This window comes from Leptinotarsa decemlineata, unplaced genomic scaffold (assembly GCF_025532065.1).
Source record: "Leptinotarsa decemlineata unplaced genomic scaffold, Ldec_3_MD MMD2_tig00026369_RagTag_RagTag, whole genome shotgun sequence".
Lineage (NCBI taxonomy): Eukaryota > Metazoa > Arthropoda > Insecta > Coleoptera > Chrysomelidae > Leptinotarsa > Leptinotarsa decemlineata.
This window is the reverse complement of record NW_027412709.1, coordinates 5,754,566-5,770,281: the sequence shown is the minus strand read 5'-3', so window position 1 is coordinate 5,770,281 and position 15,716 is coordinate 5,754,566. Positions and strand designations below refer to the sequence as shown.

At 37.4% G+C, this 15,716-nt stretch overlaps 1 protein-coding gene across 5 annotated transcripts in view; it reads left to right on the top strand.

Moving 5' to 3' along the window:
• Positions 1 to 15,716, top strand: part of LOC111512759 (uncharacterized) — a 58,661-nt gene that overhangs the window by 29,924 nt on the left and 13,021 nt on the right. For all 5 annotated transcript variants that reach the window (XM_074185260.1, XM_023168909.2, XM_023168911.2 and 2 more), the window contains exons 3-4: positions 13,120 to 13,279; positions 14,895 to 15,104. In XM_074185260.1, coding sequence (XP_074041361.1) covers positions 13,120 to 13,279; positions 14,895 to 15,104 — 370 coding nt within the window. The remainder of the gene's footprint in view (positions 1 to 13,119; positions 13,280 to 14,894; positions 15,105 to 15,716) is intronic.

Here is a 15,716-nt window from a genome sequence, read left to right as displayed (position 1 = left end):
TGACGAAACTAGATTTTTTCTTATGGGGATACATAAAAAATATGGTTTACGTTGAGCCACCAACTTCTCCCGAAAATATGCGACTTAGAATAACGAATGCTTTTCGCAGCATTACACCAGCTGTCTTGCGCAGGGTAGAACAGTCTTTCAAACATAGACTTCAGCTCTGCATTCAAGAAAATGGAAGACATGTTGAACATATTTTATAAAAGTTTCATTATCAACCTTAATTAAACTCTCCCTTTTGTAGTTTTGTAATTTGCCAGTTGACAAATTTGAATATCTAGAACTCAAGCTCTGAATGAATATAATAACATGAAAAAAATAGTTATTTATAATGTTTCTTTCTTTTAACTTGTTTGGTTTGATACTGCACGATTTATGAGTGAAATTCTGCATCCAATGAAAAAATAATTTTCCATTTAGCAAAAAGTGATAGGTACATACATTTATTTCGTTAAAAAATATTTGTTTGGACACCTTCTAATGTACAAAATTGAAACAAGATATCTTTCGTATATTTTTATCAGTCGTCAAATGGATTTCGCTTCGAAAAAATGACCATTTTTCGAAAGAAATGCTCATTTAAGAAAAACTATTGAACTTAGCCATAGGGAATACTTAATAAAATTTGTAGAGGTTTCGTTGGCGCTTCCTATGGATCAATAATATACAGGGTGTTCCATTTAATATAAGGAAGATTTTGCAAATTTTCATTTACAATATTTGGCAAGCGGTTTTTCATACCCTGTATATCACAGGTCAATTTCAGATATATCGTTTGAGAGAGTTACCAATGTAGAATATTCGACCAAAAAAAAATTTCAACTGGACTTGGCACCACTTTATAATTTCAAATATTCTGAGTGACGAATATTGGAAAAAAAACCTGTCATGCTAGATATCTCGAAAACCGTCAATATTTTCGAAGTACAGATATACATGAAGTTTATTTTATTTTCTATGAAGAAACCGAAAAAGCGATAAGAAATATAGGTTGCCATTTAAAAAGACACAGTTGGGATCCGCCCAGAAAAAATCGAACACCCTGTGTGACCGCCAATATTTTTATTTTGTCGATCTCGAGCAATAAGGTAATATTATAGAAAATCAGATTCCTATCTGCTTCCTATATAGAGATATGGAACACCGCGCCACTGTTGCAGGACCCTGTATATATGAAACCTTAGGAAAATGATCAGAACAAATTTCGGAAGTGAATTTTATTTTGAATTGCAGCAACGGCAATTCTTCATTCAACACGAAGAAAAATAAATTCAATATATAACTTCATGCTCTCGACACACGTTCAATGTAGAAGCCCAAACAGCAGCTGCAAACCCAGGCATAACTTTCCTTTGAATATTCGAAAGTATTTTCGAAAAAGCTATCAAGGTATTCATCATCGAATCTGCATACCGCATACAGAACGTTTAAAGCCAATCTGGAGTAAAAGCACTCGGAGAGTGCAGAGAGAGGTGGTAATTACTGACGAGTTATGGGGTGAAAGGACACGATATGGTCAAGAAATATATAAAACACGGCAGAAATACTTGAAGTCTCCCTTTTTTCTGAAAGCAGACTAAGGGATGGAGGTGAAACTGTACATAACACCACTAAAATGAACGAAGTTGAACATCCACAAGGGGACAAAAATATATGTAACACAGTAAAAATGTACTGAGTTCTCCACTTGATCCGTTTCCAGAAGGAAGGAAGTTGAAAAGCTGAAATGCCGGACGCTTCACTTGATCCGTGTTCAGGGGATCGCAAAATAATGTGAGAGAGTTGAACTACACGAAGCTTTGAGAAAGATTCAGTCCTGAAGTCGTGAGGAACAGTTCTCTCAAATGGATTGCGGTTGAATTGGCATACAGTCGCAAGCTCTGAAAAGCGTTTGTATACGACCATAACGTGAACATAACTAGATGAACTACGACTGGCGGCATCTAGTTGTGTTAGTCATTCTGGCCATATTTTTATCACAACCAATCTTCTATCGGTGAAAAAGTGTGATTGTGTGCTGATCTGGAATTCCAATTCCTTGGCACAGCTGCGTTTGATTCTTTTCTAATAGTTTCATCCGATGATATTCGATATTCCTTTCGAAATACTACTTCCGTTGGCTATTATTTTCTACCTACGTTCTGCTTGCGGCAGTAGAGTTCGAAATTCAAATGGATCAGCTTAGAATACGCGTCTTGGCGACTCACCCCAATGAAGTCGTACTATCACCACGTTGGACTGAGAGAGATTCGATCCTCAATGGCTCCTGAGGTTGTTTTTCTTTCTCAAGACTGGGTGAGAGAGTTGTCCGTAGTACAAGGGATACGACAGGACTGTATTGCTCTACTTCAGATTGAAACTATATTGAACAGTTTCTTTTTTGGATATTCTTCCATTTTCCAAGAAGAGTAAAAGTTATTAACGATGAAGTATGTCAACCCCTATATCCATTTCAAAAGTAAACCCTTTAATATGCTCACATGTTTCACAGATTCGCACGTCACCGATTATAATATCGGTTTCGCATGAACATTCTAGGGGAACTATCTATAATATAGATAGATAATCTGAGGCCAGTGATCGGAATTCATAGCAGCTAACAAAAAGAGTGATTAATCTCCAGCCCCCCGACCAATTCCGATGTTTCTGCAAGACCTTCTTTTATCACCCCCTCATTTAAATCCTAAAGAAACTCAAAAAAAATTCGCAGCCTCCTCCAGAGTCGGTGGAAAGCCTCATAGCACCAGCCAAGAGTTGTTTTGAAGGGGATGGCCCTCCTCCCATCCTAGATTTCAGTCAAATTACCAGCTTCCTAGAAAACTCATTCAGTTCATCTGACCCTATTAACATAGCAAGAACATATACGGTTGATATTCATGGACTACTACGCATCCTCACCAAAATGTACCCACTTTTGACAGCTCGCAATATTAAGGCAAGAATCACTAAAATTAAGAAAAAAATCCTGAAACGCCTGAACCAAGAACTGGAAACTAACTCCAACGTATCATTCTCTGAAGGTGACAGTGACCTGTCTCAAGACACCTACTGAAGTTACTCTCCCTCAATTAACAACTACTCTTCATTTTACAGTGGAACATTATTGGGTTATTCCCACATCTAGAGATGCTTCAGTTGTTGATAAGAAATGAAAATCCTTCAATCATATGTCTCCAAGAATTTCAGAATCGATCGAGTATACAACCTAAAAAACTACAGTTCTTTCCATAAAATCAGAACAAATTCGAGGATTGCTTCTGGTGGTGTAACAATTTATGCACACGAATGCTTGAAAGCATCACAAGTTCCACTTTCAACAGATCTAGAAGCAAACGCAGTTATTGTTGAATCCCCCCAGAGGATTTGCATATGCAATATCTATGCCCCACCAGATAGCGATATGAATATTCAAGATTTGGAGAGAATAATGAATCAGTTACCAAATCCACATATAATTCTCGGTAATTTCAATGCTCTCAACCCTATGTGGAGTTGTCTCACAACTAACCAGCGTGGTAGGACGATGGAAACATTCATCGGCAGATCGAATCTGGTGCAGCTCAACTCCGGTGACATTACCAGGATTAACATTACCACTGGCAACCACTCAGCTCTTGACTTAGTCTTATGTCACCTCTCAATATTTCCTAAGCTCTCCTCCTCTCCTAAGCGAATCTTCAAGATTCACATGATAGTGATCATCTTCCTATCATCATCAAACATATTTTTTCTCAAAACTCATCTAACTTATTCCACCCTTCCTGGAAACTCAAGAAAGCGGATGACACGAGTTGGAAGATATTCCAAAGTATACTGGTGAAGAGTTTTCCTAACAGATCACCCCACCATGAAAATGATATTGATTTCCTTGTCCATGAATTTTCCAGTACCATTTCAAATGCTGCTACTTTAGCCATAGGTGAAACCTCTAAAATCAATGGACATCATCCAGTGCCTTGATGGAATTCAGAATGTCAAAAAGCGATAACGGAAAGTAAAAGGGCATTCAACAAGTTGAAACTACATTTTTCCACTGAAAATAAACTGGAGTTCAATAGACACAGAGCACAAAAACGGTATTTAATAAAACAGAGCAAACGCAAGTCGTGGAAAAATTATGTGTCATCACTTCAATACTCTACACCCATGTCAGAGGTATGACAAAAAGTGAATCGCATGAAAGGAATAACTACAAACTTTCGAATTTCGTCCTTGTAAACAAACTGCTCTTCTATCTCTGAAAACATTGAAATCGCCAATTTATTGGCCGATAGTTTTCAGCAACTCTCCAGCGATAAAAACTTTGATGAGCACTTTTTACCTATGAAAGAATTGGTCGAAGCAGTACCCCTGCATATCGATGATGACAGCGAGAATTATCTGAACATTCGAATAACAATGAATGAAATGGAGGACGCACTCTCCAAAGTAAAAAACTCCAATCCTGGACCTGACGATATCTCATATTTTTTTCTGAAGAAACTTCCCCTGATAGGAAAACAACGTATGCTTGAAATATTCAATATCATTTTTCTCACTCGTCAATTCAATTTCCTACTAACTGGTCACAGGTGATTGTACTTCCTCTGCTCAAAGAAAACAAACAACGATCTGATCCTCAGTCTTATAGACCCATTTCTCTGACTTGTACTATGTGTAAACTTCCAACCTCAACGCCAGACTATCCTTTTTTCTTGGTGTAATTGGTGTAATTGGTGTAATTTGATTACACCCTATCAAACGCTCCACTACAGATAACCTCATTAGCCTACAATTCGACATACACGAAGCATTTGCTAACCATCAAGTTATTGCAATATTCTTCGACATTACCAGAGCATTCGACTCTGTTTGGCGACGAAAAGTTCTTGAGAAACTCAAGCGCTGGCAAGATCAAGGAAATCTATTAGCATTCATTTCTAACTTTCTGAGTAACAGATCCTTCTCCGTTAGAGTCAATGGTGTGCTTTCTGAAAGAAAGTCTCAAGAAAATGGCACTCCGCAAGGAGTGAGTGGGAATCTATTTCTCACCGCTATAAATGATATTATGGAAGATGTCAGGAAGCCTGTAAGAGGAAATATATATTCGGATGATTTGGTCCTATACGCCAGTGGAGAAAATGTGAATTCTATTTGTTCTCATCTTCAGCAGGCAATCACAGGGCTTCAATCATGGTCTCGATATACGGGTTCCCAATTCTCCCCCACTAAAACTAAATGCGTTCTATTTTCTAAAAAACCCCTACATATCAAACCTTTTCTGAAATTGAATGATCAGCAATTGGAGTTTGTGGATTAAATGAGATTTCTGGGGCTGACATTTGATAGACAACTGAAATGGAAATCCCATGTAAGCAATCTGAAGAAAAGCTGTCAGAGGGGTTTGAATCTGATGAAAATACTCTCTAAGGTCCCTGAATGTGATCCAATATTCGGCCATGAGGATTGCCCTGGGATCTTTTTGTACCAGCCCAGTGGAGAGCCTACTGGCTGAGGCCGGAGAACAACCCCTTGATGTTCGCAGAGACTATCTTTCCTAAAGTTATGCCGCAAGAGTAGCCGCTTCTAAAAACCATCCTTCCTGTCGATATACATTCTCAGATCGTTTCCAGCATATCTTTGAACAGAAACAAAATCACCCCTTACCTTTTTATGTGAAAATTGCCAAAGTTTCTGATAACCATATAGACTTTCCAAATATTCTTCCTCTTGACTTGAAAATTCCTCCACCCTGGACATTACCAATTACTCCCTGTAATACCTTTCTCCTCAACTTTCCTAAATACGATACCCCTCCAAATTTCATAAAGAAATCCTTCGCCGAACTGGTCTCCAAATATCAGCACTTCGAGCATATATATACCGATTCTTCCAAAACAGTTGAAGGAGTAGGAGCCGCTGTGATAACAGATACCACCACTTACACTTATCGACCGCCATCTTTCTCCAGTATCTACTCAGGAGAAGTATTTGCCATACTCAGCGCACTACAATACTGTCGTAGATCCGTTGGTGATCATGTCATTTTCACTGATTCTCTCAGTGCTGTCTTGGGCATCCAACAACTCTACCCGAAAAATGCTCTTCTTCTTCTCATTAAGACTGAACTGGGAAAGTTATTAAAGGATGGTAAACATATTGAGATAGTTTGGATTCCTTCTCATATGGGAATAACGGGTAATGAAAGGGCCGATTCAGAAGCTCGAGAGACCATTTCAAACCCCAACTGTCGAGAGATCCAACGAGTGCCCTATCAAGACGTTTATCTCCAAATCAAAGAGCTCATATGCGACAGATGGAGGCAAAGGTGGCAATCCCTATTTAATAATAAACTCAGAGCCATTAATCCGAATCTAGTCACTCAAAAGTACCGAGCTCTCACCCGCAGACAGCAAGTTTTACTTACACGCCTGAGAATTGGACATACGAAATTTACCCATCTACATCTCCTAAACCATGAAGAGCCTCGCATTTGTGATACCTGCAGTGTGACGATGAGTGTTGAACATTTCATCTCTGATTGCCCAGCTTTCAATGAAGAAAGACAATTTTTCGGATTACCAAACGATCTCACCAATGCATTGGATGTTACGAACTTTACTTCCCTTTATAGTTTTTTGGAAAATGTTAGCATCTCTAACAAAATTTAATGTACCTACTGTAACCGCTAATAACCCTAGTGGTTGATGCGGTGTTTTTTCTTTTAAATAAAAAAAAAGAGTGGAGTAATTTTTTCTCAATGATGATCTGGTCTCAACGTAGTATAACAAATATTCAGATCTCCTTCCCGTTGACATGAACCTTTTGGGGTTTGGAGACCACTACTGCGATGATGTTCTCAAAATTTGTTTTGATAAAACTGGCCTTCCAGAAGGTCTGGCTCCGGAAATATGTTTTCGTGTCGGTGAACCAAGTCAAGAGATCGATGATAATCACGGCTATCTACTTCTTGGGTACGCCTGATGTCAAGCTAATGGTTAACCAGACTCAGTGAGAAAAAAATATATTTGCAAATGCTTTCATTAGGTCTCCATCGTTCAATTATTTGGGAATCACAAAGCAGGCATGTGTTCCAGCAGTTCGAAAATGACGGTTAGAAATTTATTCGAAACTATGACCTAGGACAGGCATATCCCATATTACTATTTCAAAAAAGAAAAACAGACTCCTTGCTCATAACTGTATATTTTCCAGTCCTGTATTCAGATTGCCGGCAATTGAGCTCTAGTGCACGGCACTACAGGGTTCGGTAGTTCTCGATTACGGAACGATATGGTTGACGGGGAAAGGTAGTGATCAGCTACGAGGTGATAATGGCGACCAGGGTTCAGTTGGTAATGGAAAATCTCGATAATGAGAAGACAAAAGGCATCAGTTTGTGCAAACAAAGAAGAGGAACGGCCATTTCAGATGAACCGCTTTTCTCTTTCATTGAAGGTACCCGTGAGACCCAAAAGGGATTTCTTTAAATCCTTGACAAAGTCTTTCTTATGCAGTAACTGAACCCATGTTACCCTAGTATTGACCGACTCTTGCGCACATTCGGAGCTGGTGGCTCAAAATCAAAAAGAATTGTTCAGTTGATACCATCAGAGTCGTAAAATCTGTCAAAATATCAAGTCAGTGAATCATTGGGTATTCGTGAATACAACTTGTTTGCTTTGATCAACAACTCTAGATTCATCACAAAACTGTTGCCTGAAAGTTCCTTCTTTGCATGATCTATACACATTTTTGTATAGTTCTTTTTTTGAATTGATTGCTTCCTTCAGTTTTTTGAACGATTCCTACATTTTTTTGTATCAGATATAAAGCCAAAAACTTCTTTTTCCAAGAAATGATTCTTTTGACTGGGATTCAATCAAATAATTGAATGAATGTTATTTCGCACTGTCATCGATCTCATGAGTAGATTGACCTCATTCCGTCGTAATTTCATGAATTAAATGAATTTTTTTTTCGTTATTTCGTTATTCGAATTTGCTACTGGAGAGCTAATAAGGCGAATGTCTCAAACCGAAACATCAGATGTCTACCATTGAGAATGACTGTTTCATGTAAGGTGAATTTAACCTCTTTCATTTAGTATATTGTTTAGGAATCCTGTGAATGATATCTGATTCAATTACATAACGAAAAACTCAGTAGAGAAGTTATATGATGGAATTGGCCGATACTTGATGAAAATCCATAACTAACGTATTAAAAAACGCATTTTATGGTGAAATTTTCACTGAACATTTTCACAAAAACGCAACACGCGTTTCTCCATATAATGGCTTCTTTGGGCGTGTCTTTGCAGACACGAGTAAAGACACGCCCGAAGAAGCCATTGTCTGGCGAAACACGTGTTGCGTTTTGTGAAAATCTCACAATTAAGTGTGTTTTTTAATACATGAGTAGGAAAAAGTTTTTTTTCTATAATTTAGTATTCATATAAAAGTATTTGTTTCGAAAGTATTTTTCGAAAGGGTTTTTTCTTCCAGTTCATGTCTGGAAATTACTTTTCTGCATGATCTACACATATTCGTAAAGAGTAAAATTTTTTTAATCGATTGCTTCCTTTCTTTCTGTGGGAGATTCTCACATTTTTTTGTATCAAGATGAGGAAGTAGAAAGTCAAAAAGTTGTTTTTCCAAAAATCAACCTCTTCTGAATATATATAACCCTTTCATTTCATACAAGACTAGTTGTTGCCCGCGGCTTCACCCGTGTAGAGTTTGGTAGTTGTAGTACTAATTAGAACTATGTTGCTGTATCGCTGCTGTTTCAATGTTTTGACAGAATCAGAATCAACGAACTAGGCGTGCACAGCGTTATAGGACAGTGTTTTCAAAAAATTGTTCTACAGCGCCATCTAGTGGTGAGTTTCAGAAAAATTTATAGCCTATAAACCTTCTCTATGAAAAATTACTCATACATGTCAAATTTCACCATGATCGCTTGAGCGATCATGGTGAAATTTGACAACCAACCAACCAACCAACCAACAAACATCCATTTTTGTATATTAGATTTCTTTCGCTGGGAAATAAGCGAATGAATGTCACTACGCACTGTCATCGATGAAATGAGTAGATTGAACTCATTCCGTGACAGTAAATATGTAATAGTATTGTAAATGAGCTAAAGAATATATCTGTTGATAAGTTATTCAAAAATAAAATAAAGAAGTGGATTGTCAGTAATAGATCCATACCTAATCAATATAATTGTCAAGCAAAAACTATAGAGAGAAAAAAACTGAATTACACCTATTACAACTGATTACAAGTATCTGTGTCTGTACGTCGTGTTATCCAGTATTGAACGACGGTGACGTTACCCCGAAAATGTGAAATCAACCGGATTGTGACTTAAATATAACTAATTTGAGAAAAAATGAGAAAAAACCTCAAAACTAGAATGTGATTAATAGTATCGTAGTTGTTTTGATACGAAGATACGTAGGTGTTAGATATTACATTTTTGTATCGATTATGTCAATTGTACTCTAATATTAAACTTTTTTGTTATTGCCTTCATATACACATATACAAGTAGCTTTTGCATTTCCCATACAAAAGTTCGAGATACCGCACTATACATGTTCTTACTCTGAAGTGGAGTTACTCTGAAGTAAAGTTACTCGAAAAACGCACACAGAAGTCAACCAAAAGGAGTATCGGTAAAAAGCTCAAGCCAGGAAGCAAGTTCATGAAAGTATGAGAAGAGATTCAGGAGGTGTATGAATACTGACTAAATATGGGGTATGCGAGCACGATATGTTTTTTTTTCTTTATTTGGGTCGGAAAACTGCACTGAACACGGCTAAAATGCAGAAAGCATCTCTTGATACGCGTTCGGAGAGGGAACGAAGTAGGAGTTTGATGGAAGTTTGCTGATATGCAGGAATTCACACTTGATTCGTGTTTGTAGATGTGATGTAGATGGTTTGAGGTTGGGAGGATGAAAGAAGGTAAAATTACAACAAACAAACATATATTACTCTCAGCCGGATCTTGCCAAGTCGGCGGTCGGGGATTCTCTTAGCTATTTGGTCAACGGTTTGACACTTGAAATGTTGTTTTTTATGAACAAATCATTGAAACTGCAATAGACAGCTCAATAGTTGAAAATTATTCAGTCTCTCAGTCATTTATCATAAGAACGTTGAAATTTTCAAGTTTAAAAAAAATTAAAAAATTGGAAAAAGACGTCACTATTTTCATGACATGATTATCCCTCTAATACGCGTATTATGATTTCATTCTTTATCCCAAATGTATCAGCTTGAAAAAATCAGTTTTTTTGTGAAATCAAACAGCTGTCGCCCTCCTACAAACCACAACTCTAAAAAAGTCCAGATTTGTGCGAACTGAAGATTAACAATTCCCAGCACGGGTTGGACGATAGTCAGTGAACCAACGGCCTATACGTCCGAACTAACGTTTCACCTGGAAGTCGATTGAATAAGTGGAACCCGGCTACTGTCCAGACATCTGAAAATTTACTCTTTCGAGGAAAAGAAGATAACATTATTTTTACATTTTACCTACACTTACAGGCACAATTAACCGCCCACCTTGCATTTCTATTAATTTTCAGAAACAGCCAAATTCATATCACATTTCATGAGAGGGTATGTTGTAAATACCCTTAAAAAATGTTCAAAAAAGTGTCTCAACGGATGCAATTGATGAAAATTTCCAATGAAAACTTGACGAAGTTTATTGTGACAAAAGTGGCGTTTCTCAAAAAAAATCAAAAATTAATAATGAATGTTGTCACGTTCAGCCCTAAGGACTTCTTGGAGTGGGTTTGGTAACCCATTCACGATATTCAGAATATCCAATTGGGGGATATTGTGCCACTTCTCTACCACAGCCGTCTTGAGTTCTCCCAGGGTCATAGGGGCTGTTACTCTACCTCTTACGTCTTTTGAGGTTGTCCCAAATATGCTCTATCTGGCTGAGATCGAGACTGCATGCCGGCCATGGTAAAACTTGTATCCGACCTCATTAAGGTACTCTGTGACGGATCTTGTGGTATGGCACCGTGCATTGTCATGCAATAATCGAAAGTTGTCACCAATGAACGGTGCAAAAGGTATGACGTGGTCTTGAAGAACCTCTTGCCTTTATCAATCACGACAAAATCAGTACGAGCCTCATAAGAGATAGTTTCCCAAACCATTAAGGAACCTCCCTGGTAGTTCACTGTTTCTGTTATAGCGCACGAAGCTAACCTTACATTTTGATGCCTGTAGACACGCTGACGTCCAACTGAAACTCTTATGGCTACTCTGCTCTCGTCTGAGAACAATTCCTCCACTGTTCAGTCAGCATATTCTCGTGCAGAAGCTCCACAACTGCGAGAGCAGTTGTGGAGCACAAGCTGGACGAAAAGCCCTCAGATTTCTTTCTGCCAGTATTCTTCTAGTGGTATGCTTACTCACCCCACATTTCGCACATCAAAAAGACGTGTACGCACCCAGTTTCGTTTCTGACGTGGTGGTGGACGGACGTGATGACAGCGACCGTCCACAAAGAAGGCACGCGGACGCAATTTTTGGGAACGAAATTCAGTTAGTGTTGTGAATATGTGCCGTCATAGAACGTGCCAGCAATAAATAAAAGTAGTTTGTGAAAGTTCAAAAGTGTAATAGTGAAACAGCACTCCCATTCACGCCGGTTGGAGGCCGGGGTGGACCGGATGTCCACGTGGGAGTTTTATAGTGGATGATATAACTCCTGTCCCCATTCATGCCGGTTGGAGGCCGGGGTGGACCGGATGTCCACGTGGAGACAGGATTTCAACGAATAAATGTGTAGTTATGTGGAAAAAGTTTGGAAGTATCCAAAAAATTTGATGTGTTTTAAATATATTAAAAAAATGGACAAAAAAGGGGTGGTAGCATTGCTGCGAGCAAGACAGCTGCGCCCCCCCCCCGACAAAGCTCCTATCAATTCTGATAGGAGGAGTACTGGTCATAATAGCGCCATCTGGAAGCTGGGACCAAAATTAAATAGAAGAAGAAGAAGAAGACGTGTACGCACCTCTGTAGCGGTTCTGAAGCGATTTCCTAATATGTTGCTGACGACAAAGCGGTCATCTCGAGTAGAAGTGCATCGATTTGGGCCTTGACCTGGCCTGTGGGTGTATAAACCCGTCTCCCAAAATCGTCTGGTCGCATCCCGTACCATAGTTCGAGAGTATGAGCTATGTGACGTTGGTTGGTTGTATCCAGCATCGGTCAAAGCCACTACCCTGACATTTTTTACAATCACAAACAATGAGGGAAATCAAATTAAACAATACTTATACCCTATAGCAAAACAGAAGAGGAAATGATAACGCAGCAACACAACTGCAACAAAAACCCGTCGGTGACACAAATTTAGAAGATGAAATAAAGGTATAAGTGTTTAATTTTTGCTAAAGCACTCACTCCAAGGAAACAAAACAATTGAAAAGCCATAGTTAACATAAAACATACAGGGCGACGAATGATATAGGTGGGCGGTTAATTATGCCGGTGGGTGTAGTTTCTTGAACTATTGATAAATTAACAATTTTCCACACACCTAACAGATTGATAAGGTGAATAAATAAAACTTGAAACCACAGTCAAGTTTTTACTAACCCTAAAAAGGAGCAATCATTTTTGTTCACTAATCGTTAACCACTCCGCAGTTTAAATATTCTTTACATCTGCTATAGTGATTCAGATATCCATATCATACTTTTACTCAATTCATATAGTATTCACATCTTACTCATAGTGTTTACAATAAAACGATACTATCATTTCTATCATTACTTTTTCCTACCTTTCCATTGAAGCTTCATCATTATGTATAACTCGATTGAGTCATCTTCGTTGATTATCACAACAACATCTTTGTTTATATTGGAGCAGGGCGTCCGTCAGTTGAACTGTACGTGAAATTACCTGATTCCACCTTTAACACCATTCAGTAGTATGTGACTGTCAGATAAATTTCACTGAACTATTTTTTCTCGATTACCGGAAGATTACAGATTGTTAGAGACTGCCCTAAAGTTTGATAACATTATCAATGCAGCTCAGTACAACTGAATTCAGATTCCTAACTAATTATACAATTTCAGATACCAAAAGTACTCTCCTTCGAAAATGGGAACGTTGGAGTTAATTTTCTTGGATTCAAAGCTTCAGCTGGCCTTGGAGGCGGACTACACGCAGAAGCAGAAACTCCTTTTGGACAAGCTGCAGGGGCCGGCCTCGGAGGATACGTAGACGAACATGAAGGTAGGCAATGATTTTTTTTCAATAGAATTGCCTCTAAAGTAGCGAAGCAACACAGGTAATAAAGTGTATTCGAAGAGAATAATCAGTTGATGACAATAGAACATTGTTAACTACCACTTCCGGTATACATAACCGAGAGAAAGAGAAATTGCTGTGGAGAATGAATCAGCTACATAACTGAGAGAAAAATCAAGAATATATCCATATGAAAATAATATATCGAAGCTCAGAAGGAAGCTAATGAAATATACAAATTGAAAGAAAACATGAAAACAAATGTTTGAAAAATTAAATAATGTAATGAAACACATTATTAACATGGAACTTACCCTACTGAATAATTGAAGAATGGTTCTCAGTGGAAACTTTTGTATCAGTTCATCAGCCGAACTTTGTAGTTTCATTACAATAACAAATATATGATAGTCAATAGTTCCACTACCATACCAGACTGCAAATCATTGATTCAAATCATTTTTGAAAAGGCTAAAATCAGGTTCTTTATTCGAAAAGTCATACAGGATAGTGATAAATAATCAATGAATAAAATATTTTTTTGAGATTATCATTATAAAATTCATGTATATTATAATATGGTCTATCACTTAAAAACCCTTCACAGACTCCTTGAAGAATTGTAAAGATTTCATTTCTGTTGTATTTTTTTTTAAAATGGTTGACCATTCCACAACCATTATGCATAATGGAATCCTTTCTGACTGATGTCAATGATATTGGCAACTTAATATTCTTGGATTGCCTCGTCACATAATGGGTTGGTGAGGATTGAAATTTGTTCAGGAATGTTTTAATCAAACACAATATTTTCATTATAAAAATAGAAATCACTGTTATTATTCCATAAGTGGTGAAGAGTAATCTACAAAAGTCTGTAGGTTTTGATTTGCACATATATCTAACTGCTAGTTTTTGCAAAATTCAAATAATTTGTAGTAAATAATCACTACATACACCCCAAAATGGTATTCCATATATTTGGTGAGATTTCACCCCAGAAAAATAAACAATCTTAGCTGATGTTAAACTAAGTTCATTTTCGACTACTCTGCATTTCAACCAGAGGACACTTTGTTACACAAGACATGAATATGGTCTTCAAATTTCAGTTCACTATCGATATATACTCCTATAAACTTCAAACTACTTCTGTTCTCAACGATGTCATTTCTAGTGGGTATATTGTCACATCCAAAAGGTACGTTATAAGTTTTCGAAATATTTAGAGAAGAACGATTCATATCACACCAACTCTTCACTTTCGTCATATCGTTGGATATAATTTTAAGTAAATCATTTGCATTGTGCAGTTCTCAAATAATGCTTGTATCGTCTGCGAATAGTGTGAATTTTACTGAGATATTTATACCTGTTAAATCGTTGATGTAGATGAGAAACACTATTGGCTTCAGTATCAAACTTTGAGGCACACCCTCATTTATTTTCCACTTTCTAAGCGATGGTTTGTTTTTACAAAAAATCGAAACTGAAGTTAATATTTAGTTATTCAATTATACAGTTCGTCACAAAGGAACTAATTAGAGACGTATCAAATATATTTCGGAAAAATGATCCCAATAGTTTGATAAATTTTCAGGCAGGTCTGCTGGTGGTCTGTATGCAGGAGCTACAGCTGGCGGTGGAATTTCAGCAGGAGCAGGTCTGGAAGGAACAGCAGGAGCGAAAGGATCATTTGGCTCTTCGTATGCAGGAGCAACTGCTGGAGGACTCACTGTGTCTAAAGTCAAGACTGTTGCTAAACCTATCGTAGAAGTAGAATTACAAAAAGAAGTTATTGCACCAGCAGGTAAACTAAATTAAACAACAGTAAAAAGAATATTACTATATTGAAAAATTCAGAATGCAAATGAACATTCAAATAAAAAAAGAGTTGAATTATCAAAGACATTCGGAAGAGCTATTGCGAAATATAATGAGAAAGTTCAGGCGAATGTTAACAAACTGTTAAAAATACACAAATGGAAAATGTTTCCGAAATGTATAAGTTACATCGATGATATCAATACTAGTTACGTTGCAACACAATGTTTTCTGCTTATTTTTCAGATTCTTCATATTTCTGAAGTTGCATTTGTTTCAAATAATCTTAATTTCAGCTTTTATATTTATTTTCATTCCTCTTCAAATTACTGTGGGTATTTTGTCTACCTGATATCATTTTCATACGGATACAATTAGCAAAGTAACCTCATTTTATAACTGGTGGATGGCCAAAGATAATGGAATATTTATTTTTCATGCACTTCCATGCTTAGCAATGGTTTGGTGGTGCTCGAGGTTTGGTGGTACTCGAACAAATGTTATAGAAATCGATCATGTCACAAAGATATATTGAATGGAATAAACAGACTAGGAAAGACAATAAACCTCAAATTATTTCTATGCACAATTCACTGAT